This window comes from Vipera ursinii, assembly GCF_947247035.1.
Source record: "Vipera ursinii genome assembly, chromosome: 7".
Lineage (NCBI taxonomy): Eukaryota > Metazoa > Chordata > Lepidosauria > Squamata > Viperidae > Vipera > Vipera ursinii.
In genome coordinates this window covers 77270843-77296620 of record NC_139521.1, presented here as the reverse complement: position 1 = coordinate 77296620, position 25778 = coordinate 77270843, and the positions used below count along the sequence as shown (strand labels likewise).

Sequence of the window (25778 nt, the reverse complement as noted above, 5' to 3'; positions counted from 1 at the left end):
AGTGGCAGGTCTCTGCTCAGAAAAGGGGGCTGGAGTTCTGGAGCCGGAGCTGCTTCGGTCCAGGGTGGGCATTGCCCCTCCCCTGCCCTTCCGAGCCAGCATCCTTCTCCAGGACTTGGGCCTTGGTTGGACCTCGGGCAATGGAAGCCGGCCTTTCACTGCCCCCTCCCTGAATACCGTGCGGACATCCCGCCCCCTCCCGCCCCCCTGGGCTTTATGAGCCCCGCTGAGCCCTTCCTGTGGCCCCTGCCTGCGGGGTCAATCGTGAGCGTCCCCCAAGCCGGGCTCCCAGCGTGCCATCGGGCCCTGAAGAGGAGAGCGTGGGTCGGCCCTTTCAGGCCACAGCTAATCCCAGCTGGGAGGGCGGGAGGGACAAAGGGCAGCTGGGCTGGGGCTGCTGCCAGTCACCCCCTCCATCCCTCCAGCCGGTCCCCTCCCTCAGCTAATCCCATTGGCCCCCTTCCCTGCCACTTTGATGAGAAGGAGGATTACGCTGCCCGGCATTGTCCGGCTGGGCTGGCCGCTTCCTCTCCTTTTTAGGATTAGCAGAGCCCTACATGCCAAACCCACCGAGGGGTGCCCGTGCCAGGGGGAGGGGGCTCTAGACAGGACCCCGGAGCTCAGCTACTGCCCTAGCAGCCATGTTGAAGAAGGGAGACCTTTGGGGGCTGCGTGGAAGGACCCAGCCCAGAGCTCAGAGGGAGGGGGCTCCGCTCTCCTGGCCCAGCCAGCCGGGCTCCTCGCCTTCCTTCTGGGGGTGGGCAGGTTTTCTCTGCCCCCCCCCCCGGATTCCTCCTGAAGGGCAGAATGAGGCCTGCTACTCACCTTCTCCTCAGGGTCTCCCTAATCTTCAGAGACGGGAGAAGAAACGCACCAACCTTTGCTTCCCGCAGCCTCTCTCAGGCTCCAGCAGCACCGAAGGGCAATTTTGTGTGAAAGAGCAAAATGAGGGAAGAAGAGGCAGAATTCTCTCCTTCGCTCCCTCGGCCTTTCCTGCAGGCCCAGAAGTCTCAGGCGGCCCATCTCGGCAGCCACCTTTCCTGCAGGCCCCGGCAGCAGAATCTTCCCCAAACTCTTCTCTTCTCTTCTCTCCTTTTACTCCCTGGAAAACCCCTGAAGGTCCCTCCATCCCCTTCAGACCCAGATTTCATGTATCAAGCTGCTGTCAAGGCTGTGTTCTCCCTCCCACTTCCCACGGTTATCATTCTCACACCACACAGGCTTTCAGTGGCCCCGCCAGGACACGGAGCTGGGCTGCCAGAGAGATTTCACTGCAGCCCTGGGCCGTGGCTTTCAACTTTGGGTGCTACGAAATTTCTCAGGAATGGAGCAATTTCTGTTGGCAGACAAAAGAAAGAGATAACGAACCCAGCTCCTTCCTGACTTGTACCTTGGGAGAGACGGGCCTAGAAAATGCCTCTCCCCCCTGCTCAAGCCCCTTATCCCCAGGTCCCAAGAAAGTGAATTGGGCCGGAGGGGAAAATGCTGCTTCTGAATGGATTTGACCCTTGTCCCTCCCTCCCCATCCCACCACCCCAGGCAGACAGGCTGCCCTTGGGAGCACTCCTAGGTTAAGAATAGAATAGAATAGAATAGAATAGAATAGAATAGAATAGAATAGAATAGAATAGAATAGAATAGAATAGAATAGAATAGAATAGAATAGAATAGAATAGAATAGAATAGAATAGAATAGCTGGAAGGGACCTTGGAGGTCTTCTAGTCCAGCCCGCCGCTCAAGCAGGAGAACCCATACCATCTCAGACAGGCGACAGTCCAGCCTCTTCTTAAAAACCTCCAGGGACGGAGCGCCCACGATTTCTGGAGGCAACTTCTGTTCCACTGGTTAACTGTCCTCGCTGTCAGGAAGTTTCTCCTTAATTCCAGATTGCTTCTCTCTTCGATCAGTTTCCAACCGTTGTTTCTTGTCCTGCCTTCAGGGGCTTTGGAGAATAATTTGCCCCTCTCTTCTTTGTGGCAGCCCCTCAAATACTGGAATATGGCTACCAAGTCACCCCTATTTTTTCTTTTTCTTTTCTTTAGACCTCGGCTCTTTTATGACTCATGGACTTCAACTCCCAGAATTCCTGAGTCAGCATACGTGACTCAGGAATTCTGGGAGTTGAAGTCCATGAGTCATAAAAGAGCCGAGGTTGCCTACCCCTGGACTAGCCAAACCCAAGTCCCGCAGCCGTTCTTCGTATGCTTTAGTCTCCAGGCCTTTGATCATCTTAGGTGCTCTTCTCAGAATTTTTTCCAAACTCTCAACACCTTTTTTGTGATATGGTGACCAAAATTGACTGCAGTACTCCAGGTGTGGCCTCACTAGCCTTTATAAAGCGGTACTAATACTTCACACAATCTTGATTCTATGCCTCTGTTTATACGACCCAAGATTGTATTGGCCTTTTTGTGGTCGAGCTTGTTGGGTTGATCCAGCAGAAACCTCTTCATAGAGTGAAGCTTTAGTTGAAAAGACATTTAAACTGCAAGGGGAGAACATTCCTTCTGTCTCCAAGGCAGCCTAAAGCAAGCTTGCGTATTTGCAGATGACAACAAGAGCTGAACTTGCACATGCACTACTAACCAATCTTCCTCTCTACTTATTTGCTAATTTAGAATAAAGGAGGAGACTGGTGCAATTTTCACAGTCCAACTGGCAGCTGTTTATCTCTCTGGCCGATAAACCTTTGATTTTCTTTTCTTCCTTCTTCTTCAGTTCGGCTAAAATCTGTTTGCTTTGGGGGGGCTGACTGTGGCTGAGCCCTTCCTCCTCCTCTGGTCTTCAGCTGGCTTCTCCCCATTTGCCCTTGAGCCAACAGCCCTTCCTCAATCCAGCCCTTCCTTATACAAGCCAGGTTTATCAGTCTAGATAGCCTCTAGTAAACACACAGTCTTCACCCTCCAGATCTGCGAAATTCAAATTTTAGGTGATCCCTCTCTCCCGATTCTCCTCCTTCCTTCTTCACGGAATCCTCTGATCCTGTTCTTAAAACTGCTTCTGCTGCCCACCCATTTGCAGCCCCGCTGGGAGAACTGGTCTGCAGATCAGCCAAGCTGGGATCGACTGGCCTGGCGTGCTCCTTTGGGGGTCTGCAAGAGGTAATGGCAGGCAGATCCCCCAGCAGCCCGGATCTTTTCTAAGAATTCGTCGCAAGGCTGATCTTGCGTGAGTAGCAGGACTGACTTAGTCCAGGTCTCCCGAGACGTCTTGTGGCTCCTTCTCCAGGCCAAGGGGACAGGGAGCGCACGCCCCTCCCTGGCAGGTCCTCGGATCCGTTGCAAGCGGTCTCTGCTGCGGTTTTGGAAGTCCAGGCTTTCGGGCTATGGACACAAATTCATGACAGCGCCCGATGTTTTTCTATCTCCCCACTCTGGCTGGCAAAGCTTCCGCCAAGAACCTCTAGCTCCTTCCAGTGACAGAGAATTTCACACACACACACATACTTCTGCAGAGAAGGCCAAGGAGCTCATCCCAGCCATTTTCCCCCAACCCCTTTGCAGGTAATCTTGTTTCATGCTTAATCAGTTCCGCTTCTTACTTCCCAACTAGAAGATCCCATAAAAATGCCACTGCACACCGAGAGAGCCTAGCAGATCCCATCTGCTCCTTCTGAAATAGGATCCGCAGTTCTGCCCCCCCCCCCCCGCAAAAGTGGGCAGTGCACTGTGGAAGCCCCTGTCCCAGCCCTCTGAGCTGCCTTTCCTTCCTCAAACATAAAATCAAATCTATCCTGTATTCCGAGGGGGGGGGGAAGAGCAGGAACTCCAGAGAGGGACGGCCTCCACCTGTTCTCAGGAAAAGACCCCTTGCGTCTTCAGCCAAGGGGGCCTGGAAGATCTGGGCCCCAGCAGGCCTTCTTTGAGGGAGGCCCATCCTGGGAGAATTCAGACCGTGGGGGGAGTCCTTGGTGCTCTCTGAGCTGGGATGTTTGCTTGCAGACCTTCCGTTACCGAAGGGGTAACAGTGGGATGACCTCGCCCATCATCCTCACTAGCACTGAAGCTGGGGGGGGGCAATGGGAGGGCAGGCCACTTCCAGAAGAGCCACCATAATATAAGCAAGTCGGGAGAGGAATGGCTGCCAAATTTGGGGGAGGGTGATGCAGACCTGTGGGGGAGGGGAGGCATTGCTTGCATCCCTGCAGGCCCAGACCTGGCAATCCACAAAGCTGGACAGGTCCCGGCTTGCTGATGAAGGTCATTGTCCAGGCTAACAGCGGTCCTTGAGACCTGGAGATCTCTCTCTCTCTCTCTCTCCCCACACCCCCTCCCTCCCTCCTCCCTCTCTCCCTTACACACACACAGACACACCCAAAGATCTTGACTGGCTTGTAGAATTTTAGTTTTCCTTGCAAGCAGGATAAGCATCCTGTGTGAAGGTAGCATAATTAATCAATCATTTGTTCAATTAATTAATTATTGACACTTGACTAGTGACTCTGGGCGGGGGAAGGTTATAGGACAAACAAAATACATAAAAACGATTAAAACAGATCATTTAAAAAATAAAAACAAAGCGGTGTCAAAGTACACCAAAAGTAGAATCTGTTAACTCTCCTAATTCTGTTTTTGGGCCTGAAGGAAGATTTCCCTAACCCCACTGCAAGGAATGCAGAAGGGATAATGCAAGTTAATACACAAAAGTCAGGAAATGGGGGGAGGGGGCTCCTGGTGTTCTCCTGGCTCTGGAATTACTACTCTGGCCAACCCCAGTGGAAAACATCTGGGGGTGGAGGCAATGTGGTTCTTGGGTCAACAAATGCTGCTGTGGCCCCTCTTGGCATGGGGGAAGGTGGGAGCGGCTATCCCAAGGCCCTGCCTGGGCACTGTGGGGTCTGGCCCAGCCTTGCTTACTCTGAGTGGCATCTTCCCCCTCTTCTCCTGGCAGGGCAGGTTGATCAGCGGTTGCAGCCTTGGGGTCCTAGGCTTTGCCAGGTGCCCTCTTGGTGGCCCCCACCCACCGGGGGTCTTGTGAAGCATTCCTCTTCCTGGGCAGCTGCATAATGTGCGAGGGTCTGTGGCTTGGCCAAAGCTTTGGCCTTCCACTCCAGGGCCCCCACCCTCCCTCTCCCCCCAAGCAGAAGAGCTGCCAGCCAGTATGCAGAAGGCAAGCCCCTCCCTCTACTTCCCTCTGGACCTCCAAGCCAGCCCACTGCAGAGGCGGGTCCCCCCTTGGGAAGGGAGCCCATTGAGTAACTAGGTTGCCTAAACCCAGCCAGAAAGTGGCTTAGCGCAGAGGACAAAACCACACGCAGGAGACGATCTGGCTGGAATTCAAGGCGCAAAAAGAGCTTTTAAAAACCAAACCGCAACAACGACACGTGTTTAAAGGCAAGCCAAATCAAGGGGGAAGCACCGGCCGGCAGGCCAGACTCCCCGTCCCGCGAGGCAGGCTGGATAGAGGGGAAACGGCTCAAGACCACCGGTTAGATTCCGGGACCGAGGAATCCCACCGAAGCCTCCCTCGCTTTAGTCGTAGCTCTTCGCTGGGGAAGCGCCGCCCTCGCCCTCGCCCAGGCCCGCTGGCTCCGGGGCTGCGGGGGCAAAGCGGGGCTGATTCTCGTTCGGGGCCACCGGTTGGGGTGGGGAGGAGCGCCTTTGCGGGGATGCCGCTCCCCTTCTTGCGAGGGAGGGGGGAGGGAGGGAGGGGGGGTTCTGCAGCCTCCCCCCCCCCGCCAGGTCTCCAGGAGGGAAAAGCATTTCCTGGTTCTCCCCCCATTAACATTCCAAGCACCTTGAGAAGAGATGAAAGCGGAGGGGCGGCGGCAGCCCCTCCTCCCGCCAGATGTGATTATTATGGGCTGCCCGAAAGGGGGGGCTCCTTTTCTGCGGCGGGACAAAGCTCCTGGCCACTTCAAAGGCTCCTAATTGATGCTAATGATTATTAGATGGAACGGGGCCTTCCTGGGGGGGGGGCGGCTTTTACAGTCCCTGCTCCACAAAGGGCTCCTTCCTCCGTCCTTCTCCCGCCGGGCTTTTCAGAAAAGGGGGCCCTCCTATGCTTCCCCCCCCCTCGTTTGCACTAGACATCCTGCAGGTTCATTTCACTTCTTTAGCCCTGAGAAATTTCACACCTCCAGTACCCCCTTCTCTCCGCCCCCCGCCCCACCCCCGCAAGGGAAAGGGCTGGCAATACCTACATCTCACTTCCAGGGGGAGGCAAACACCCCCCCCGCCCCGATGTTTGTGCAAAGAGGAGACTCTGCCAGGATGATACTCCCGCTCCCCCCCCCCTTCCAGTCCCAAAGCCTCCCTGTGTCCGGAGAGTCTCCCAGCTTAAGCACAGACCAATGGCCGATGGCCCCGATGGCCTTCCTCCCGTGGGCAGTCTGTGGGGGGACTGGCCCTGAAGGAAGCCCCTGCTTTGGCCTGACACAAGGGCATCCCCTCCAGGCCAGGCTGGCAGCAGTACGTGGATCGACAGCCTTTCAGTCCCTCCATGCCCTGGCATTCCTGCCATGCTGGCATCCAACCTCTATAAGGGGGATTGTCTCCATGTTGCAGAGTCTGCAGCTAGTGGACCCTGGCTGTCTCAGGAAAGCTATGCAGGACTGGAGACCACTAGGAGATCCCAGGTTGTAGGCTAGACTAGGAAGCTGGGAAAACCCACCATTCTATTTTATGTGGAAAGCAACATGGAAGAGGCCTTGAAGTAGCCAGGGGTTCACCGAGTGGACCTCAAGGAGTCGGTGCCTCTTTCATCTGGGAATCCTGCACCCCAACCAAGTTTGGGCCACCGACAGAGCACCCCACTCTGGGCAAAGGGGCTCTTTCAGTGGTGGCCCCCTCCTCTCCTTGGAGAGGCATCTTGGCCACCCGCCTTTGTTGGCAGTGGCGAAAGGGAAGGAGGGCCCAGAGTCCAGACTGCTGGATCATTTTGCTTTTCTGTTATGAAAGGATTCGGGATGCGTCCATTGCGCTGAAAATTAATGACAAAATGGATGGGCGGGATGACTTTTGTGTTGTACCCTGACTGAGGAAGCGGGGGTGGGGGGGAGGGCAGTTCCCCCCCCCCCCATAAGCAGCGTTCTCTGGTCCGAAGGCCGCCAGCCAAATGCCCGGGGAGGCGGAAAAGAGGGAGGGAGCCCCGGTGGCACAGCTCCGGTCTTCCACGGCCTCCGCCACGTGAGCCTTCGGGCACGGGTGCCGCCGCCAACCCTCCGCCCGCCTTTCTCCTCCCGGCCCCGCTGGCCAGGCCCGCCTTTCGCCTCGCCCGGGGGAGCGGTCGGCGGATGGGTGACTCCCCTGCCCAGCGGCCTCTCCTCCGCCGGGGTGGTCCGGGGCCGCGCAGTTTTGGGCAGGCCGGGCCGGGCCACGCCCTCCGCCCTCGCGCGTCCCTGCCTCGCCGCCCTATAAGGCCCCCGCGGCCCAGCCCGCCGCAGACTCCGCGCCCCGTCCGAGGATGCTGCGCAGCCCGCCGCCGGATCCCGCCGCCCCGCCGCCGCCCTCCAAGGCCAGGAGCCGCTTCGACATCGAGTCGCTGCTAGCCAAGTCGGAGCCGCCCCGTCGGGAGTCGCCGGGGCCCGGGCCCTGGGCCGCCGCCGCCTCTTCCTCGCCCGCGCTCCACTTCGGCTGCGTGGCGGCGGCGCTGCGCTTCCCGGCCCTGTATCTGAGCGCGCAGCAGCCCTTCCTCTCGGCCCCGACCTGCCGGTGCGCCGCGCCCGCCTGCAAGAGGCCAGGTGAGGAGGCCGGCCGCCCCGTCTGCGTGCGGGGGGAACCCGAGGTCCGTGCGTCGAGTTCGTTCCCGAGCGCCGAGGTAGACTGCGGGTGAGCTGGGAGGCTCCGCGGCCTTACGCTGATAGAGCCCGACGCTCCCGCCCCTTAAGAGCATGGGAGCCGACCAGGCAGAGGCGTCTGAACCGGGCTCAGCCGCGGGTCTCCTGCGGCCAGGCGGAACCCGCAGGCTCGTGCCCTCGACGGTTGCCGAAAAGGGGAGGCGGGAAGGACGCGGGTCCCGATCCAGCATCCAGCAGGAAAGGCGACTGAATTAAGTCCCGGCTTGGTGACCGGGAGGAGCTGCGGGAAATACCGTGGAGGAGGACGCTCCTCTCTTGCCCCCCCCCCCGAGAAGCTCCTGCGGGACGGGGGGGGGTGCGATCCGCTTTCCCTCCTGGCTCCGAGTCACTCTCCGGCTCCTCTTGCGGTTGCAGGCCTGGAGTTCCCGCGCTGCACGGGGCCGCTGGGGCCGGCCCTTTCCTGGAGACCCGGAGGTGCCTGCAAGATGAAGCGAGTCCGCACCGTCTTCACCCCGGAGCAGCTGGAGCGCCTGGAGACGGAGTTCCTGAAGCAGCAGTACATGGTGGGCTCCGAGCGCCTGGAGCTGGCAGCCACCCTGCAGCTCACGGAGACCCAGGTAGGGAGCCCCCCTCCCCTCAGGGCGCAGGAAGGGCCAGGAGAAGTAAGGGGGGGCACAGAACAGTATCATGGGGGGGGGCATTTCCAGAGTTCTCTGGCATCTGGAGGAAGCAGGCTGCTCCCCTCTGGAACAGTGGCCAGAAACTGGCAGGCCATCTTCAGCTTGGAAACAGGAGGAGGAGGAGGAGGAGGAGGAGGAGGAGGAGGAGGCTGTGGTCAGGCGCGGAGAATCCCTGCTGTCATTCCGGGCATTTCTGTCGGGCAGCCAAGTATGGAGGGCTCCCTCGTAACCTTTTAGTTTTTAGACTGAAGGCTGCTTGTCAAAGCTGATGGCCAGACCTGTTCCCCCCCCCCCCCCCAAGGCTGGAAATAAATAGTGGAAATGGCAGAACAAATGAAGCAATTTATGCAGCCTGCAGAACTTCTGATGTTGGTGGAAGAACTAGTCTCCTTCTGATTTAGTTGTCTAGATACAGCTGTTGAACTGCAGAAAAGGAGGCTGTTCATCCTTTGCTTCCTTCAGAGTCCGGCTGAAAGTAAAGAGTGGATCTTTGCCTCAGCACAAATTCAATGCAGGTGGAACCTCGACTTGCATCTGCATCAAAAACGAGGCCCATTTTCTCCCTGCCTCTTGCTAGCCTGATGAGGAATTGTACGCTGCCCAGAGATGGGTAGCCATACAAATTGGATAAATAACATAAATTCAGGGGAATCGGGCGGGATAACAGCTCTTTGATGGATGCTGGTATAGCTGCAAATGTTAGAAGAAGCCCCAAAGTCCTGTGCAGGTCAAGGAGGCTCCCTCTGTCCCCAGAGCTGTGTCCGGACATGGATACGAATGTCCTCTTTCCATCTTTCGCTCTCTTTCCTCAGCTAGAAGCCTGCTTGGCTGCTCCTTTCTAGTGAGTGGGATGTCTGTGGGCCTCCAGATGTTGCTGAGCCCCCATTCAGCAGCCGTGCCAGCCCAGCTGGGCCGGGGAAGGCCTGGGCTTCAGGTCTCTCTCTCTCTCTCTCTCTCTCTCAGGTCAAGGTCTGGTTCCAGAACCGCAGAATCAAGTGGCGCAAGCAGAGCCTGGAGCAGAAGGCGGCCAAGCTCTCCTTGCAGTTTGGGAGGACGCAGGCGGCCCCGCTGGACAGGCAGGAGAGTGACAGGGAAGAGGAGGTCAACGTGGACTTGTAGCCTCACCTCCTCCCCCAGGGCTCTTTGCAAGCCAGGCCCCTGGGGCGGCTCCTGGCCCCTCCTGCTCTTTGGAAGAAGCCAGCCAGCCAGCACCGGCGGGGGGGGGGGGGGGGACTGGGATGAGAAGGCCCAGCTGCAGCTGAAGTGGGCCTGGGTCAGCTCAGAGGCCTCCTGAAAGGCTGGCCCTGCTCTGCCCCAGAAGCTGCAGAGGAGCCCCGTTGTCCCCTCCGGCTTGGAATCTGCAGCTCTGGTGGATCCAGTAGATGCAGCTCTTGGGATCCCTTGGGGCCCTGCCTGCCTCCCAATAATTGTATATGGCTGTGCTGCACTGGGGGGGGGGTTGCGCTGTTTTAATTAAATCAATCAACCCACCCACCCCTCAGACTGTCCTGGACCTGGGGGGAGGGGAGATTCTTGCCCAGTGCGTTGCCTGCCACCCCCCAAATTGGGGGTTAAAATAGAAAGGGAAACGGGCCTGGGTCCTTCTCTGCTGGGCCCCCTGGAAGAAGCTTTTCTGCTCTCTCTGAGCAGGAAGCCTCAAATGGGGCTGCCTCGGCCTTTGGGTGGGGCAGGCCCTGCCTCTCTGCAGTGAAAGGAGTCAGGAGGAGTTGGGGTCTTTAGGGCTATTGCGGGGCCTTTGCATCTGCCCGGCCCCTTCCCCACAGCTCCTGTCAGGGGGGCGTCCTGCTGGCTTGCAGCTGGTTGAGGAAGGGCCGGTGGAGCCAACACTCACTTTGGGGGAACACGGAGCCCTTGTGGTCAGGAAGCAGGCTGTGAGGGGGTCTCTTCCCCTTCCCCATCATGAACTGCCACCCAGGTGAAGGCTTTGATCCCACTTGGCACCTGGCCAAGAAGATGGAGATGTCTTTGTTGGTCCGAAGCTGGTCTGGACAGGACTCCCCCTTCGGTCAAGGCCTGTCCACAGATTCTGCTGCCAGACGTTAAAGAGGGGAGGAGGAGAGCTGTGGGTCATTGCTGCTACTCTGCCATCTCAGGAAAATGGAGGGTGCCTCTTTTGCTTATGGTTTGGGTAGGACTCCTGTAAATAGCTCTTTACCCTTATTTATTTATGTAGCTGTATTTTTATGAAGCAGTAAAGCTTGAAACTTAACATTAAGAAAACCAAGATCATGGCATCCGGCCCTCTCAATTCCTGGCAAATAGATGGGGATGAAATGGAGGTAGTGACAGATTTTATTTTCCTGGGCTCCAAGATCACCGCAGATGGGGACTGTAGCCAAGAAATTAAAAGACGCTTGCTCCTGGGGAGGAAAGCCATGGCAAATCTAGACAGCATACTAAAAAGCAGAGACATCACCCTGTCAACAAAAGTGCGTATAGTCAAGGCTATGGTCTTCCCAGTTGCAATGTATGGCAGTGAAAGCTGGACCATAAGAAAGGCTGAGCGCCAAAGAATTGAAGCCTTTGAACTATGGTGCTGGAGAAGACTCCTGCGAGTCCCTTGGACTGCAAGGCGATCAAACCGGTCAGTCCTAGAGGAGATCAACCCTGACTGCTCTTTAGAAGGCCAGATCCTGAAGTTGAAACTCAAATACTTTGGACACCTAATGAGAAGGAAGGACTCACTGGAGAAGAGCCTAATGCTGGGAAAGATTGAGGGCAAGAGAAGAAGGGGACGACAGAGAATGAGGTGGCTGGATGGAGTCACTGAAGCAGGAGGTGTGAGCTTAAATGGACTCCAGAAGATGGTAGAGGACAGGAAGGCCTGGAGGAACGTTGTCCATAGGGTCGCGAGGGGTCGGACAGACTTCGCAGCTAACAACAAAGCTGTAACTTAATTTATTATTTTTTGATATTTTTGTACTGTAATAAAGTCTAGTTTATAGAAAAGAAAGTGACTGGCAATTCTTATTATGGATTAGAGGCCTTGGGCGTCAGCTTGCCCTAAGATGTGGTTGCCCATCATTGTTTCCTGCAGTTCATTGTGGCGGAAGAGACCGCCAAACCTGGAACTTTACTTATTTCTTTGCATCCTCTATTATTTTTACAGAATACCTCAAGGTGGCAAATGTATCAAACATACCTTCTTCCTCCTATTTTCCCCACAACAACAACCTTGTGAGGTGGGTTGGGCTGACGGAGTGTGACTGGCGCAAAGTCACCCAGCCGGCTTTCACACCCAAGGCAGGACTAGAACTCAGGATCTCCTGCTTTCTAGTCAGGTGCCTTCACCACTGGCCCAATCTGCCTCTTCAGCTGTAGCCCCTGGGGGGGGTCTCTCCTCCCTTCAGGAAGGGTCTGCTGGATTTCTATATACCCACCAGGCGATGGATCACGTGATCTAAGCTTCTCTCCCCCTAGAGCTCAGAGTGGCAAAGTGTGTGTGTGTGTGTGTGTGTGTGCGCGCGCGGGCGGGGGGGGGGAGGTATTCCCTGCTTCTGCCTTATGTCACAGCCAGAAAGGATCGGGCCCTGGGGTTTGCCAGTCTGCCCATCCAATCAGCAGGCGTTGCACAATGCCCTCAACCCCCACTGGACCAAAGAGGCTGTTTGCACAACACAAGAATGTGAACACACAGGGATGCCATAAACAGTCACCCTAAAACTCCCCAAAGCTGCAGCTGTGGAGATCAAAGCCCATCTGCCCCACATTCCAGGGCTGGGCAGGTGCACTGGGGAAAGAGGGGGGCGGCCCCACCCCCTGTGTGGGCCGGACAGCCTCTTGGGCAGCCTCTGGCAGGAAAGGGGGGCCCGGGCCCAGAAGAGCTGAACCTAGAATGGAAGCCAGCAGGGTGATTCCTCCACAGAGCGTCCCCTCCTGGGAGCCTGCTTGCCCCCTGGAAAGACCCACAAGGGAGGGGAAAGGGCAAACCGGCGCACAGCATTGAGGGGGCCAGGAGCTGGAGGGGAGTGGGCCGGGGGTCTCGCTGCCTGGCGCTCCCTCCTAGGCCTCCCCAGGCAAGGCAGAAGGTTCTGCATTCAGGTGAAGGGAAGCTGAGCCTCCCCCCTCCCCAGCTGAGCTGCTGGAAAGAGGGACGGCCAGCAAGGATGCCTTCGTCTCCATGGCAACCTGCTGACCCTGCCAACCCGGCTTGGAGGCCAGGCCTGATGGTCTTTGGAGGGCCTTTCCAGACTCAAAAGGCTGCTGAAAGGAGACGGGGGGGGGGAATAGGGAGAGAGCGAGCTGTGGATGTGGCAAAAGGCTTTTATTTATTATTTTTTTATTTATTAGATTTATTTGCCAGCCTCCTCGCTTTGGGGCAACTCTGGGTGGCTTTGAGCAGACCCACACAAGCTGAGCCAACTGGCAGCCCCGGCTGGCTTGGGGGTCCCTTGTGCCCCTTTCTGGCCACCTCCAGCCTTTGGCAGGCCCAGAGGCCCCCTGACCGTCTCTGGCAGGGAGAGCCGCTCCCCCAGCCCTCCAGCCACGAGGCCCTGACAGCCGGCAGGCAGAGTTGGGGGGCTGGCCAAGCGCTGCCCACCCTTTGCGGCCCAGCATCCGCTTTGCTCAGGGTCTTCCGGTGGGACCCCCAAAGGGCGGGGAGGGGGGGTAGAGGGTTCAACTGAGTTGGAAGGTGCTGCAGCTGCTTGCCTGACGGAGCCGCTGCCATCGCGGGTGCTTCTCATGTCCCTCTGAGGGGACCAGTAGAAGGCCTTTATCTGGGAATTTATTCAGCTTCACCCTTCTTATCGTTCTGGATGGGTTTTGCAGAAGCAGGATAGGAGGAGTCTGGGGGCTTTTCAACTCCTGGGAATATCATAACAAATCAATCCACAAGTATTCCTCCAGGCACCAATCACCAGGTTCGGATTGTTGTGTTTTGAACAAAGTAGGTGAAGACCTTGTTCTGTCAGTCAATCAATCGGTCGGAATCAGTCAATCCAACACGCAAGGACTTCCGCGGAGTTTCTAGAAATTCAGGAATTTCCCAGGGAAGACCAGGCTGGGAAACCAAAGTCATGAGGGCCAGTGCAGGTAGCCCTTGCTTAACAACCATTTAGTCATCAACTGAAGCAGGGGTAGGCAACCTTGGCCCTATTATGACTCCTGGACTTCAACTCCCAGAATTCCTGAGCCAGTTGGCTCAGGAATTCTGGGAGTTGAAGTCCAGGAATCATAAAAGGGCCAAGGTTGCCTACCTCTGAACTAAAGTTATGAAAGTGCTGAAGAAATGACATCATGAGCCCGCACTTATGGCTCTCTCAGCGCGGTTGTGTGACCCCCATTTGCCCGCTTCATAAGCGCATCCAGGCTGGAAGGCAGCGGTTACGGTCATGTGGTGTCTCACTTAACAACCGCCTTGCTTAGCAAAGAAGTTGCCGGTCCCTACGTGGTTGGTAACTGAGGCCAACGTTGCTACAGGGAGTCGTCAACTTATAATAATTCATTGCGTGACCTTTCAAAGTTAGAAAGGCACTGGAAAAAGGGACCTGTGACAGTTTTTCACACTTAAGAACCGTTGCAGCCTCCCCCCGTGGTCACGTGATCAAAACTGGTTCATATTTATGACACTCGCAGCGTCCCAGAGTCACACCATTCCTTTTTGCGACCTTCCAACCAGCAAAGTCAATGGGGGAAGCCGGTCTCACTTAATGACTGGGTTACTAACTTAACAACTGCAGCGATTCACTTAAGAACTGTGGCAAGAACCGTCATAAAATGAGGCAAAACTCACAATAAATGTCTCACTTAATAGCAGAAATCAGGGGCTCAGTTACGGTCGCTGCGGACTGCCTGTACTTTCCTGCAGAGTTACAGTAGCCGAATCTTGTCGTCTGAATGCACCCCCCCCATGCACCGGAGAATGAGGGAGGGTCAACCTCAGGTCCTCTCTGTGACCGTGGCCTCAGCCTTGGGTCTTCCGGCTTCCCCTCAAGGTTCCTTCTGCCCGGCAGGCAGAGGCAGGCAAGATCCCCGCCGGCGAAGGACTCTGGCAGTGGGGCTGCAGCTTGGGGGTCCCCGACAGAGGAGGCTCACCTTGCCAAGCGGGCTGCAGAGCAAAGGGCGGACAGACCTTTCCTGGAAACCCTTCGGCTCCTCTCCCTCCGATGGGAAGCCATTGACCCATTCCCGGGTCTTACCAGCAGGGGGCTCCCTTTATCCACAAATGCTTGACAGGCGCCCTTCTGGCAGGAGATCTCTCTTCCCCCCCCCCCCAGCTGAATTCTTTGAGGCTTCTTGGTTGACATTTTGCATCAGGCAAAGGCAAAAATCTTTGGGTTGTTTTTTTTAAAGAAACTTTGGTGAAGGAAATGAAAACCATCACTGGCTCTTTCAAGTGTTCTAATCTGATTGGGTTCCTCAGAAACATTTTTCCCCATCCAAATCTTTTCCACGGTGGCTAAAAACTGCGGCAGCTGCCAGCTCTCTCTCTCTCTCTCTCTCTCTCTCTCTCTCTCTCTCTCTCTCTCTCTCTCTCTCTCTCTCTCTCTCTCTCTCTCTCTCTCTCTCTCTCTCTCTCTCTCTCTCTCTCCCCTCTCTCATTCTCTCTCTCTCATTCTCTCTCTCTCATTCTCTCTCTCTCTCTTTCTCTCTCTCTCTCTCTCTCACACACACACACACACACACACACATCTGGACAACTGGCAACCCGTTTTCAATTGTTAGGTGGAGTCTGTTCTCTTACACAGGGTGGGGAACTATGGACCCCTTTATGCTCTCTGGACTTCAACTCCCATGGCTGGCTCAGGATTCTGGGAGTTGAAGTCCGCGGGTCATAAAGGGGGGCACTGTTCCCCACCCCTCCTTTAGACATTCAAGATAAACAAGAGATTTCTGATACGCATTTTAAAGATGCCATTTCCGCAGCCAAAGGAAAAAGCTTCGGCTTCATAATTCAAGGAAGACAATTATTGCAAATGTAACTCTGAGCAGCGTTTTAAAACCCGCAGAGTGGTAAAGTTTGACATTGGTGTCTTTATTACAACAGTGTAGAAGCCAGACGTAGGAGAGTCTGTGCCCCCGTTAAGGTCACCCACTCCAATCGCTTCTCGCTGCGCTGCTGGGAAAGTCCACGGTCACAATTTTGCTTTTAAATCTATTGATTCACCGACCCGTCTCTAAGGAATTGCAGCCTCAGCTTTTCAGGAAGGAATCCAATAAACAGAGAGCGTTTATGTAAACACGAAATACTCTACTCGCCACTATCGCAAACAACATTTTTCATCAAGGGTGCGTGGCCAATGTCGCCCTCCGGGAGAGCTCTCTTTGGGGGCCTTGAAGGCTCCCCCCCGTTAGGCCTGCAGCTGGGCAGAGGGGCCGCATTGTTTCAGGGCCCCCCCCATAGCCTTTCCTGCGATGTTGAGGGGGGTTCAAATCCTACTCAGAACAGCCTTGAGGGAGGGAGGGAGACGGGACCAGGCTTTTTCTTTCGTAGGCAGGTGCTCCAGGCAGCTGAGGAGCCATTCCTTGGGGGGGGGGGCTTTGTGTGCATGAGATCCCCCCTCGCCCTTCCTTCTCCTGCCTCCGTCTGTGAAGGCGCAAGAGCCACCGTGCTGGGACACGGGAGAGGCTCCCAAGACTGGCTCATGACCTTGTCCTGTTGCGCTTCTGCCCTTCCTCTGAGATGCCCCATGCCCACCAAAGATGGGGTGGCGTCCTTGGCTTGCCCATCACTCCTCGGTCTCCATCCTTGCCGGAGGGGGCTGCGGTCCAACCTGCCCAGCCACGGCTGCTTCTGCTCTTCGCCCTTCCGGGCAGCCTCTGGACCGGCCAGGGGCATGTCCATCTGTCCGGTCGGGAAAGTCATTGCCAAACACAGAAGAAGGAGATGCCCTCGGAATCCAGAGTTGGGGATTTCCATGTTTATGTGTGAGAGCCCCCCCTCCCCCCCGAGCCTGTGTAATCTCGGCTACAATTGCAGTCCTCTGTGCAAACAGACTTCAGCGCCGCATCCGAAAGAGGTCACCTGCAGCCACCCCACGGAATGCTGGGTAATCTGGCAAGCGAATCCTTGCATCGCTAAGGCAGGATTGAGGCGCCGTGTGGGGCAATTGCCCTTCACTCTCCCTAATCCTGCCTCTGAATGGAGCCCCTAAGCCCCTATATTATTCCAACATTATTATCTATTGATTGATTTTTAGAAAGGGTAATCGTGCAAATAAAATTATGTCTGGTCTGATTGCTTTGCTGCAAGAGACCACATCCTGTGCCACGGGCCACGTGTCCAGCTGCTGGCAAGCAAGGGCAGGGCAGGGACCAGTCAAGGAGCTGGGGGTGGTGACAAAGCCCCCAAAGGGGGGGAGGGTTGAAGGTGGTCCTCGGAATGGCAAGGAGTGCTCAGAACTCTCCCTGCAGAGCCCCTGCAGCCCTGGGGGTAGGGAGCAAGCGGCAGGACCTACTGGGCACGTCTGATTCTGGATGACCAAACACCCACATTTCCCAAAAACCCAGATGCAGACAGGAAGACCGACATTTGGCCTGCAAGGGGGTCTGCCCCAATGGGCAAGTTCGGCTTTCCCTCCCCTCTCCCCCACCCCACAGCCCCAAGATTGAGACCCCCCCCCCACCTGTCTCTGCTGAGGCTCCTCCTCTTTGGGGATTCTGGATCACCTCCCCATTTCCTTCCTCTTCCTCCCTGCCTGCCCTCCCAGTGGAGCGGGTGGAGGGGCCTCCCAGGTCCTCCCGGAGCCCAGCCCCCCTTCCCTGGCAGCTATACAAGGGCAACTGGACAAGGAGCCGCCCCTTGGTCAGCTCGGCCCAGGCACCCGTCAGGGACCAGTCTGAGGCGGCAGTTGTGCTCTCCAGAGAGATGAGGGAAGGCCTGGCCTTGCCTTGCAGCTGGGGGGCCCTAACCCTAACCCCCTCAGCAGCCCCTCCGGGACCCCTCCGTCTCCTGCCTGCCTCTTCTGGGTTACTATTCTCAGCCAGGGCAGGAGGGGCTTCCGAGCTGGAAGAGGGACAGACCCTGGGGGGGGCTGGTCAGGGCATCCTCACACCAGTCCAGGGTCCCAGCCAAATAGCCAATCAATGTACTGCAAAGGCTTCCCTGGAGGGGGGGGGACAAGGGAGCCTGCACCCCCAGTCCCAAGACTCTGGGGATAAGGGGGCTTCCTTCTCTGGGGTCACCCAGCTGTTTTTTGCTCCCCCTTGGTCCCCCTCTGCTGCCCTGTCCCCCCCCTTTTATGAGCCCAGAAATGGGGCCTTTCGCAGGGCTGGTGGGTGGCTCAGAATGAAGGAGCCCCCCCCCCCCCGTCTCAGCAGAGGTCAGAAGCTGCCCTGCTCAGCAGGAGGGGGGCCCAGCCTCGCCCCCTGGTGAAATAATAAGAATAAAATATTCCCTCCATTTCCTTCCGTGAGATTAACGATAAATTGTCCATTCCCTAAAAGAAGCTGATAAGGGTCCTAATTTTACTTCAAGGCCTGGAAATGGCATTTCTACGCAAAGCAGGTGCACGCCAGCTCCATCTGCTCTGAAAAACCTGATGCTTTCTTCCCGGGCCAGACTTTGATAGAATTTTTTATTATTATTATTATTTTGTTTTAAACTGGAAAAGCCCCTCGAGCTACCGGCAGTGCACAATAAAACAAAATAATATTTTAGTCAAAATAGGCAGAACGGTGCTTGCAGCCAACTTTCAAATTAGCATTTTGAGGGCAAATATGCAACCAATTTGAGATAATGAGGCCTGATTATTCAATCCAATGAATGTTAAATAGGCAGAAAGAGCTCAGGCGCCTTATCTCGCCTCCCTTCGATGTAGTTTATTTTATTTTTAATCGTTTCACATTTGAACTCTTCATTTGTTCTCAACTCCCCTTCGCTGCCCCCCCCGTCCTCTCGTAAACAGGCGGCAGCCCAGACTCCCCCAGCATCTGGAAATTGCGCCCAAACCGCCTCCTGGCCAGAGGGCAGAAATCTCTCTCTCCCCCCCCCTCTCTCTCTCTCCCTCCCTCTCTCTTTCTCTCCCCCCCCCCCCCCCGCCACAATTGCTTTTCACTGACACCACTGCGACTGCCACAGTTCCCATCAGGCAAGATTTCCTCCAACTTCTGCCAAACATCCCTTTTTGGAAACGGGGTTCTTGGTCCTGAATACTCTCTCTATTCCCCTCACGATCCTTTTGCCATGGCCTCCTCCCTCCTCTCCTCCCTTAGCTGGCTTTTCCCTTCTGTCCAGTATCCTCCACTCTACTCCTGGGGGGCCCCTTTTCCTTTTGTTCTCCTTGTTGGGGGGGCTTTGTCTCCTAGGGGGTTAGGGTTAGCTCCCAGGTCTGGATGACCAGCCTCCCCGCCCCCCCCTCCTGGACTCTTTGTTTTTCCTTTTCAGGCCCTTTCTCCTTCTTTCCATTTTATACTCAAATGTCACCAAAATTGGGGGGGGGGGAAGCCCCTTGGACAAGACCTGCCAAGGTCAGGTTGTAGAGGGGGGGGGCAGAGTTGGCTCAAGGGAGCCCGGGGCCAGGTGGCTTCTCCCTCCCTCCGAGGGTCCGTGCGGGTGGCGGGGGGGGGGGAGGGCTCTGTGGGGAGGCGTTTCATTAGGGGACCGACCACATCATCCGTGCAGAGGCCCCTTTCTCTGGGGGAACGCCTGGCCCCCCTGCCGCTTGCCCTCTGGGGCACCTCCCCTTGCCTGGCCTGGGGCCGGACGGGGGACCTCAAGCACCCTCCGAGGTGCGGAGCCCGGGCTGGCCGCTGCTCCTTCCGGCCAGGGGACTCCCGGCCTCCCGGGAGGCAAAAGGCTTCCTCTGGGCAGCGCCGGGGTCCTGGCCCAGCCGGGCCCTGACGACCGCTGGGGAAGCCTTCGTGCCCCCGCCCGGCCCTGCCTCTCGCGCTGCAGGGAAGCGGCGGCTCCAGGCGCTCCCGTGGGGACGGGCGGTTGGGTCTGGCCAGCCTCTCCGGGGAAGCGACCGTCGGGCGCCTTGGACCCCCACGGGGGGAGGCTGGGCGGGCGGGGCGAGCAGAAACGGACCCCCCCTGCCGCCGCTGGAGCCCGGGGGAGCCCGGCCCCGCCTGCCCAGGGCCCGGCGCAGCGCGACCCCCCCGCCCAGCCTGTCCCCACAGCCGGCCGGAGAGGCCCGCGACCCCGCTGAGAGCCGAAGCCCCCCGGCCCAGGGCGCCCCACTCCGTGGCCGGCGGAAGACGGAGCCGCGGAGCTCCCGGCGAGGAAGACGTGGGAGCCGGACCGGCTGCTTCCCTGCCGCCTCTCGCGGGCTCCGGCGGCGGCTCCTCAAGGCTTTCGCCGCGGCCTCGCAGGTGGGGCAGAGCGATGCTGCGGCGGGAGGTGGCTCCTGCCCGGCGTTCCTGCCCGGCTCTTCGGGGCCAAGCAGCGCCCCGGCCGCCCTCTTCCCCTCGGCTCAGCCCCTCCGATCTGCGGGCTCTGGTCCTGGGCGCGGGGAGGGAGGCGGCTCTCCAAGCGGCAGGACGGCTCGAGCGGAGGGGGCTCTCCTCACTTGGCTGACCGACAATAACCCACAGCACCTCTTCCTCCAAAGTGCCCCCCCCAAGAAATCAAAAATCCGAGATGACCATAAATGCCATGAAAATCCCGCAAATGCTCCCCACTCGCCTTCCTTCAAAAAGCCTTTGACGGGGCAAGGGGGAGGGGGCATCTTACCCTGGGCACAGACTGCTCCTGAAAAAGGGGTGGGGCTGCCCCCCCCAGAAGGAAGGTCTCCCCCCACTGACTCATCAGGGGGGCTGTTCTCAGTCTTCTCCTAGCCGGCCCTGAAGGTTGCAGGATCCAGGTCACAGGGAATCAGGGGCCCCTTGAAATCTGCTGGCTGCCCTGCTGCCACTGCTTCCCCCCCCCCCCAAGGATTCCCATTCCTCTGTGGCACCAGCAGAAGCTTCCTGGCTGTCTTCCTTTGGCAGGGAGTCCTGCCAGCCCAGCTCAGGATGTCCGGGGCAGGAGGGCCTGGGGGGAGGAAGGGATGGGGACATAGCCATGGGAGAGTGGACTGAGGGCAGAGAAGCATGGTGGGGGGGGCTCTCTGGCACTCGGTTTCTGCCCAGGGCTCCCAAGGAGGCGAGGGCCCTGTCCAAAAGGGACCAGGCTCTGCATCTGCAGGACGATCTTGGATGGTTAGGGAGGAAACGGCTTGCAGATCCAGGTGCCAGGAAGGTTTTGCCATAGAGCCTTGGTGGAGCAGTGGGCTAATGCCTCCTTAAGTAACACCAGCTGCCTGCAATTAGTGCAGGTTCGCATCCCACCAGGCTCAAGGTTGACTCAGCCTTCCATCCTTCCGAGGTAGGTAAAATGAGGACCCAGATTGTTGGGGGCAATAAGCTGACTTTGTAATAATGCCGCTTGGGGTGTGTGTGAAAGCCCTAATAAGCAAGCATATGAAGGCTACTGCTAAGCTTGTAAGCCGCCCTGAGTCTTCAGAGAAGGGCGGGATATAAATGGAATTAAAATATAAAAAAATATAAATTATAAAACTGACAGGGCAATAGTGAGAAGGAAGACTTGCTCCTTCGGCCCTGCCCCCCCCTTTCCCCATGGCAGCACCCCCCCCCAAGGCTGGTCACTTTTGATCCTGAGGAGCTGAAATTCCCCAGAGTGTGTGTGTGTGTGTCTCTGCAGAGCCTGCTGACCCCCAGCTCTTCCAGAGTGTCCGCAGTGACTTCTCAAGTTATGCTTGCTCTCCTCTGCTCCCCCCCAAGAGCAGCCAGCTCCTCCTAGGCCATGAGTGGCTCCCAGAAGTGCAGATCTGCCCCCCTCCCTGCTGCCCAAATCCCTTTCCAGATTGCTAGAGAGCAGCAGAAGGGTGATGAATGAGTGGCCAAGATTGCTGAGTAGGGCAGCCATGGGTGGCCTTGGCAAAGTCCCATTTCCGCCTGGGACTGGCACTGCCAAGTTGCTGCTTGAAAGCCAGTCCCCAGTGCCCCCCTTTGGGAAGACGCAGCCGCACGGCAAGTTCTGCCCTCCATCTGAGCGGCTTCTTCAGGAACCTCTTCAGGGCTTGTGCAGTGTGGTGGGTTTGTCCTGGGGGGCTGCAGGAGTTCCTGGAAGCCCCCCCCCCAGTCCAGCAACTGGCAGGGAAGCCCTTTTGCAGAGGTAGGCCAGGAGGGGGCAGCAGCAGCCTGTCAGGGGGCTTATTGAGGGAGGGGAACCCCTGCGGTAGGAGAGCTGGTTCTGCCTGGTAGGAGGGGTGGCTTAAAGGGGACTCTGCCTTCTGTGTGGCTGGGGCAGGAAATGGGGGGGTGGGGGTGGTGGAGCCGGCCCAGCAAGAAACCTCTTCCTCTTCCCCCCTTGTAGCTAATCGTGGGCTCCCAAGTGGAACAACCGCTGCCCTGTGCCCGGCGGGCGCAGGAAACGGCAGCAGGGAACATTAGGCCAAAACGGGCTCTGGCTGCCTGGCAGAGATGGGGCAGATAGCGCAGGCGGCTGGGGCTGAGCCGATGAAAGGGGCCTGCCTTATCTGCCTCCCATCAGACCCGGCACCATTTTCCATGGAGCAGAGATCCCCAGATAAGGGGGTGGGGGGCACAAAGCCCCTGGCCAAATCAGCCAGAGAGGGTCCACTGAGCGGGGTGGGGGGTGGGGTGGGTGGGCATGCTGGGATGGCTAAGGTTAGTTTCTCAGTGACCTTGTCGCCTGGGCCGCCCCCAAGGACTGAGCCCCCTTGAGGCTCCATGGGGAAGGGAGCTGTTCATAGTCCTTATCGGGCCACTTTCTCAGGCACTGCCAATGGGCGACCCCCTCCTCACTCGGACGTATCCAGGATGGTGGCTCAGAAATGCAGTGGGAGACCTCTGGAACCTGTCTCAGCAATACCCCCCACCATGGGGGTGGCATGCAGGGTCTCTGGGCCGGGCCAGGCTGGTACTGCAGGAGGAACCCCGGGGGGGGGCATCCTGGGTCTCTGCCTTCTCTTGGGTGGTTCAGGGGCTTCAACCTGCCCCGCCAGACCCCCTGGCATGCCCTGCAGAGGGGGAGGGGGGCAGGCCAGGCAGGGCCAGGGGGCTGAAGGAATGGCCCATCCTGGCCCTTCCTGTCCAGAGGGGCACAGGGCTTCGTCTCCTTCCTGCCTCCCACACCGGCAGGTCCCCTTCCCCTTGGAAGGCTCCCCCCTTCTGCCCTCTCTCTCTCTGGGGGTTTTGGCAGAGCAGGGGGGGAAACCTTTGGGGGTCTCTCTCGAAAGCGCCTTATGGGGAAAGAACTGCATGGCCCCAGCAGATGAGGTCTGAGCAGGATCCAAGTGGCTTTAGTGTTCTGGAAAAAGAGTCTGGAAATGGGGGGGGGAGACATCCTGGCTCATGGAACATTCCCCCCCCCAGGGTTTTTATGCCACTAGAGGCTGAGTGGAGCACAGCAGCCTGGCTCTGAGACCAGGAACCAAAATGACCTCTAAAAATAGAACAATACTTAAACCATTTAAATTACATCCCCCCACCCAAGAAGAATGCAGATTAATAGCTGCTTAATTTGCAATTACTGCTTGTTACCCTTTAGTAGCTCTTGGCTGGAATGGAGCCTCTGCATTCAGCAGTCAAGCCCTGAAGAGGCAGAGGGGGGCTTATTTTCAAGCAAGAGTCAACAAGGGGCTGGAAGTGCCTCCCCCCCACCCCCGTCCTTCCTTCTCCCCTCCCTCAGAGTCCTGAACCGGGTATTGGGGTATTGCGTGCTTACAGCACCTGCAGCTGTGTGTGTGTTGAGGGGGGTCTCTCTTGGGCTTGCAGACCCTTCCCACCTCAAGTGGCCACGTTCTGCCTCTGCCGGTCAGGCTGAGCAGAAGGGCTCCGAAGGCAGGAAGAGCCATGGAACTGCTGCCCTTATTACACCAAGAGTGAAAGGGCTCCAGCAATTCTGCACCCTGGGCTCAGCTGCGGGGGGGGGGGGCTGCAGTTAAGCCTCCCCTCCTTTGGGGATGTGCTCCCCCCCCACACACAACCCCGCAGCTTGGAGTGGGAGGAAGGGCGAGGTCCCTCCCTTCCCACAATCTGCCACCAGGGGGCTCTGGCGCTCCTCGCTTGCAGAAGCCAGAGCCTTGCTGGGGGAACTGAGGCAGCTCCAAGTCTTACTCGGGGTCCAGAGGGGGGGCGGGCAGCGGCCCCTTCTCACACGTGGCTCTCCTGTGGCTCCGGAGGTGACCCAGGGTCCCTTCTCCTCAAAGTGGGCTTCTGGGGCTGGAAGAGGACAAGAGCCCGCTCGCCCAGTTCGGGCTCAGAGTGGAATCCTGAAGGGATCTGATTTAGGATCAGGGAAAAGGCAGAAGCCTCCGCTGCAAGCGCAGTTAAGACATGTATCAGCTAAAAATTATTGATAACGGCAACAAAGATGTTTTTATTTATTTAATTTATTTTTATTTATTTAGTCAATCACATTGCTTTTTAAATATTCAATTGTAAAATGAGAAAATCAAAATATTATATATATATATATATATATAGATAGATAGAAGTGCCCACTGCATCCTGAAATTGTGTGAGGGCACCAGGTGTCCTTTCTCGAGGGCATCTCTCTTCCCCCACAACCCTCAGTTGGAACTGACCGCTCAGAAGAGGCAGGACACCAGGGACTCCCCGACTGCTGGGGAGTGTCCCAAAGGACACCACGTGTGGCAGATGACCCTGCTGAGTCCCTGCTCACCTGCAGCAGATCCAGCTCCTGCCAGCCGTGAATGCCTCTCTGATCTCCTGTTCGCTTCTCTCAATGGCCAGCCGCTCAGATTCTTGCAGAGAGCTTAAGCTTGCAACAAATCTGTATCCTCAGTTGAACTGCCCAAATCTCCTGACTTCTCCGGCGTTTGATACCATGGGCCGTGGGATCCAAAGCTCCTGAGTGGTGTCCCCTCCCGTCCCGGTGTCCCCAAGGCTCATCCCAAAGGGCAATCCATGCAGTTTCTGCATGCTGGCCGAGGAATTCTGGGAGTTGAAGTCCACACATCTTTTAGGTTGCCACGGTTGAGAAATATTGGCTCCTTAGAGCGTATTTGCAGTAAATTAGGACAGATTGCTGGAGCTTCTGGTGCATGAGAGGGTGGCTCCTCCGTACTATGGCCGTACCTCCTCACCCCCTCCCCCAACCCAGGCCTGCCACCAACTCGTAGGACGCAACTTCTCTCTACTCTCTTAACTCCGTCACTGTGCTGTGATCCAGGACTCAACCCTGGGCAATGGACCTCCGGCTAGGCGTTAAGTAGCAGAATTGTATTGGAGGCCCACAATGGCTCCCTTCGCTAGGTTGCAGCCTGAAGCTTCCTTTCCCAGCAAAGGCCGGTTGCAGCCGCCCCTGGGCTTGCAAACATCTAGATGACCACTCGATGGCAGCAAAGACTAATAGCAAGGAAAATTTTGCAGCGCAAACTGCCAGCCTTGTAAGGTAGTCCAAATACAAAGCACACTCAGGAATATTAGCGCCATCTTTATTGTAAAGTTATGTTAGTAGAGTCTTGCAGGTCTGAGGGTACATAGCTTCCCCCCCTCACCTTTACGGTCCAAGAAACTAGGGAGGGCCCTTCTGAGACGTTTGCCAGTCCTTCTGGGGGCTCAGCCGCCTCCGACTAGCCCAGGGACCAGCCTGCCGCTCTTCCTGCTGTTCCCCAACAGAAGGCATCCTTGCCCACACATACCTTACAAACAGAGCTGATTATTCTAGTCTTCCCAGTCACTGGAGGGCTGTCAACTATAATCTCGCTTATTTAAGTGGACATTTTCCCTTGCTGGAAGACCCGGTGCTGCCCCAGGCCTTGCGGGAGGGGTCAGTGACTTTTGGGGTTTGATTTGACTTTTTGTACTTTGCTTGTCTGGTCTCCTGTGTTTTTATTTTAGTAAGCTGGATCTGACTTCTAAGCTAACTCTGGGAGCCTAATTCAGTTTTCCCGCTTGGAAAAATACTCGGCCCTTCCAGGGTCCCTGACCTTCCCCTGCTCTGCACGTGCTCTGCTCTGCGCATGCTCGCGCTTCACACACACACACACACACACACACACACACACACACACACACACACACACACACACACGCAACCCGGCCCTCCTCTGCACTTACCCCACGCAGCCCCTGCCAGGTGGGCAGCTGCCCGAGGGCCGGGGGGGGATCCCGGTGGGGGGGAACTCTGCATACGCACCGAGGTTAACGCGGGCTGTGGCGGAGCCCTCGAGGCCGGGCCGCCTTCCAGGCGAGGCTCGGAGGCTGCTCCGTCGCTAGCGGAGCCCCTGGCCCAGCTGCAGCTCGCCGGTGCGCGGGGCCGCCGCCCTTCCCCCCCCCCCGGCCGGCCGGGCGAGGCTGCCCGAAGTGCGCGAGGCGGCTGTGGCCGGACTCCAGCCGAGCAGCCCGCGCGCCACGCGCCGCTCTGCCCGTGCCCCCCCCCGGCAGCCCTCCAGCCCAGCCGCCC

At 57.4% G+C, this 25778-nt stretch overlaps 2 protein-coding genes across 2 annotated transcripts in view; one reads left to right on the top strand and one right to left on the bottom strand.

Annotated features, from left to right (window-relative positions):
• Window positions 1-25761, bottom strand: part of IDH3B (isocitrate dehydrogenase (NAD(+)) 3 non-catalytic subunit beta) — a 36963-nt gene extending 11202 nt beyond the window's left edge. The window contains exon 1 of the mRNA XM_083367503.1: window positions 25754-25761. The gene's annotated coding sequence lies outside the window, so the exon portion shown is untranslated. The remainder of the gene's footprint in view (window positions 1-25753) is intronic.
• LOC310643050 (homeobox protein not2-like) lies at window positions 7406-9538 on the top strand (the record flags this gene model as incomplete). Its single annotated transcript, XM_083367082.1, has 3 exons — window positions 7406-7682; window positions 8154-8356; window positions 9383-9538. The coding sequence occupies 3 exons, from the start codon at window positions 7406-7408 to the stop codon at window positions 9536-9538; spliced, it is 636 nt and encodes a 211-aa protein (XP_083223208.1).
• Window positions 25762-25778: the final 17 nt, after the last annotated feature.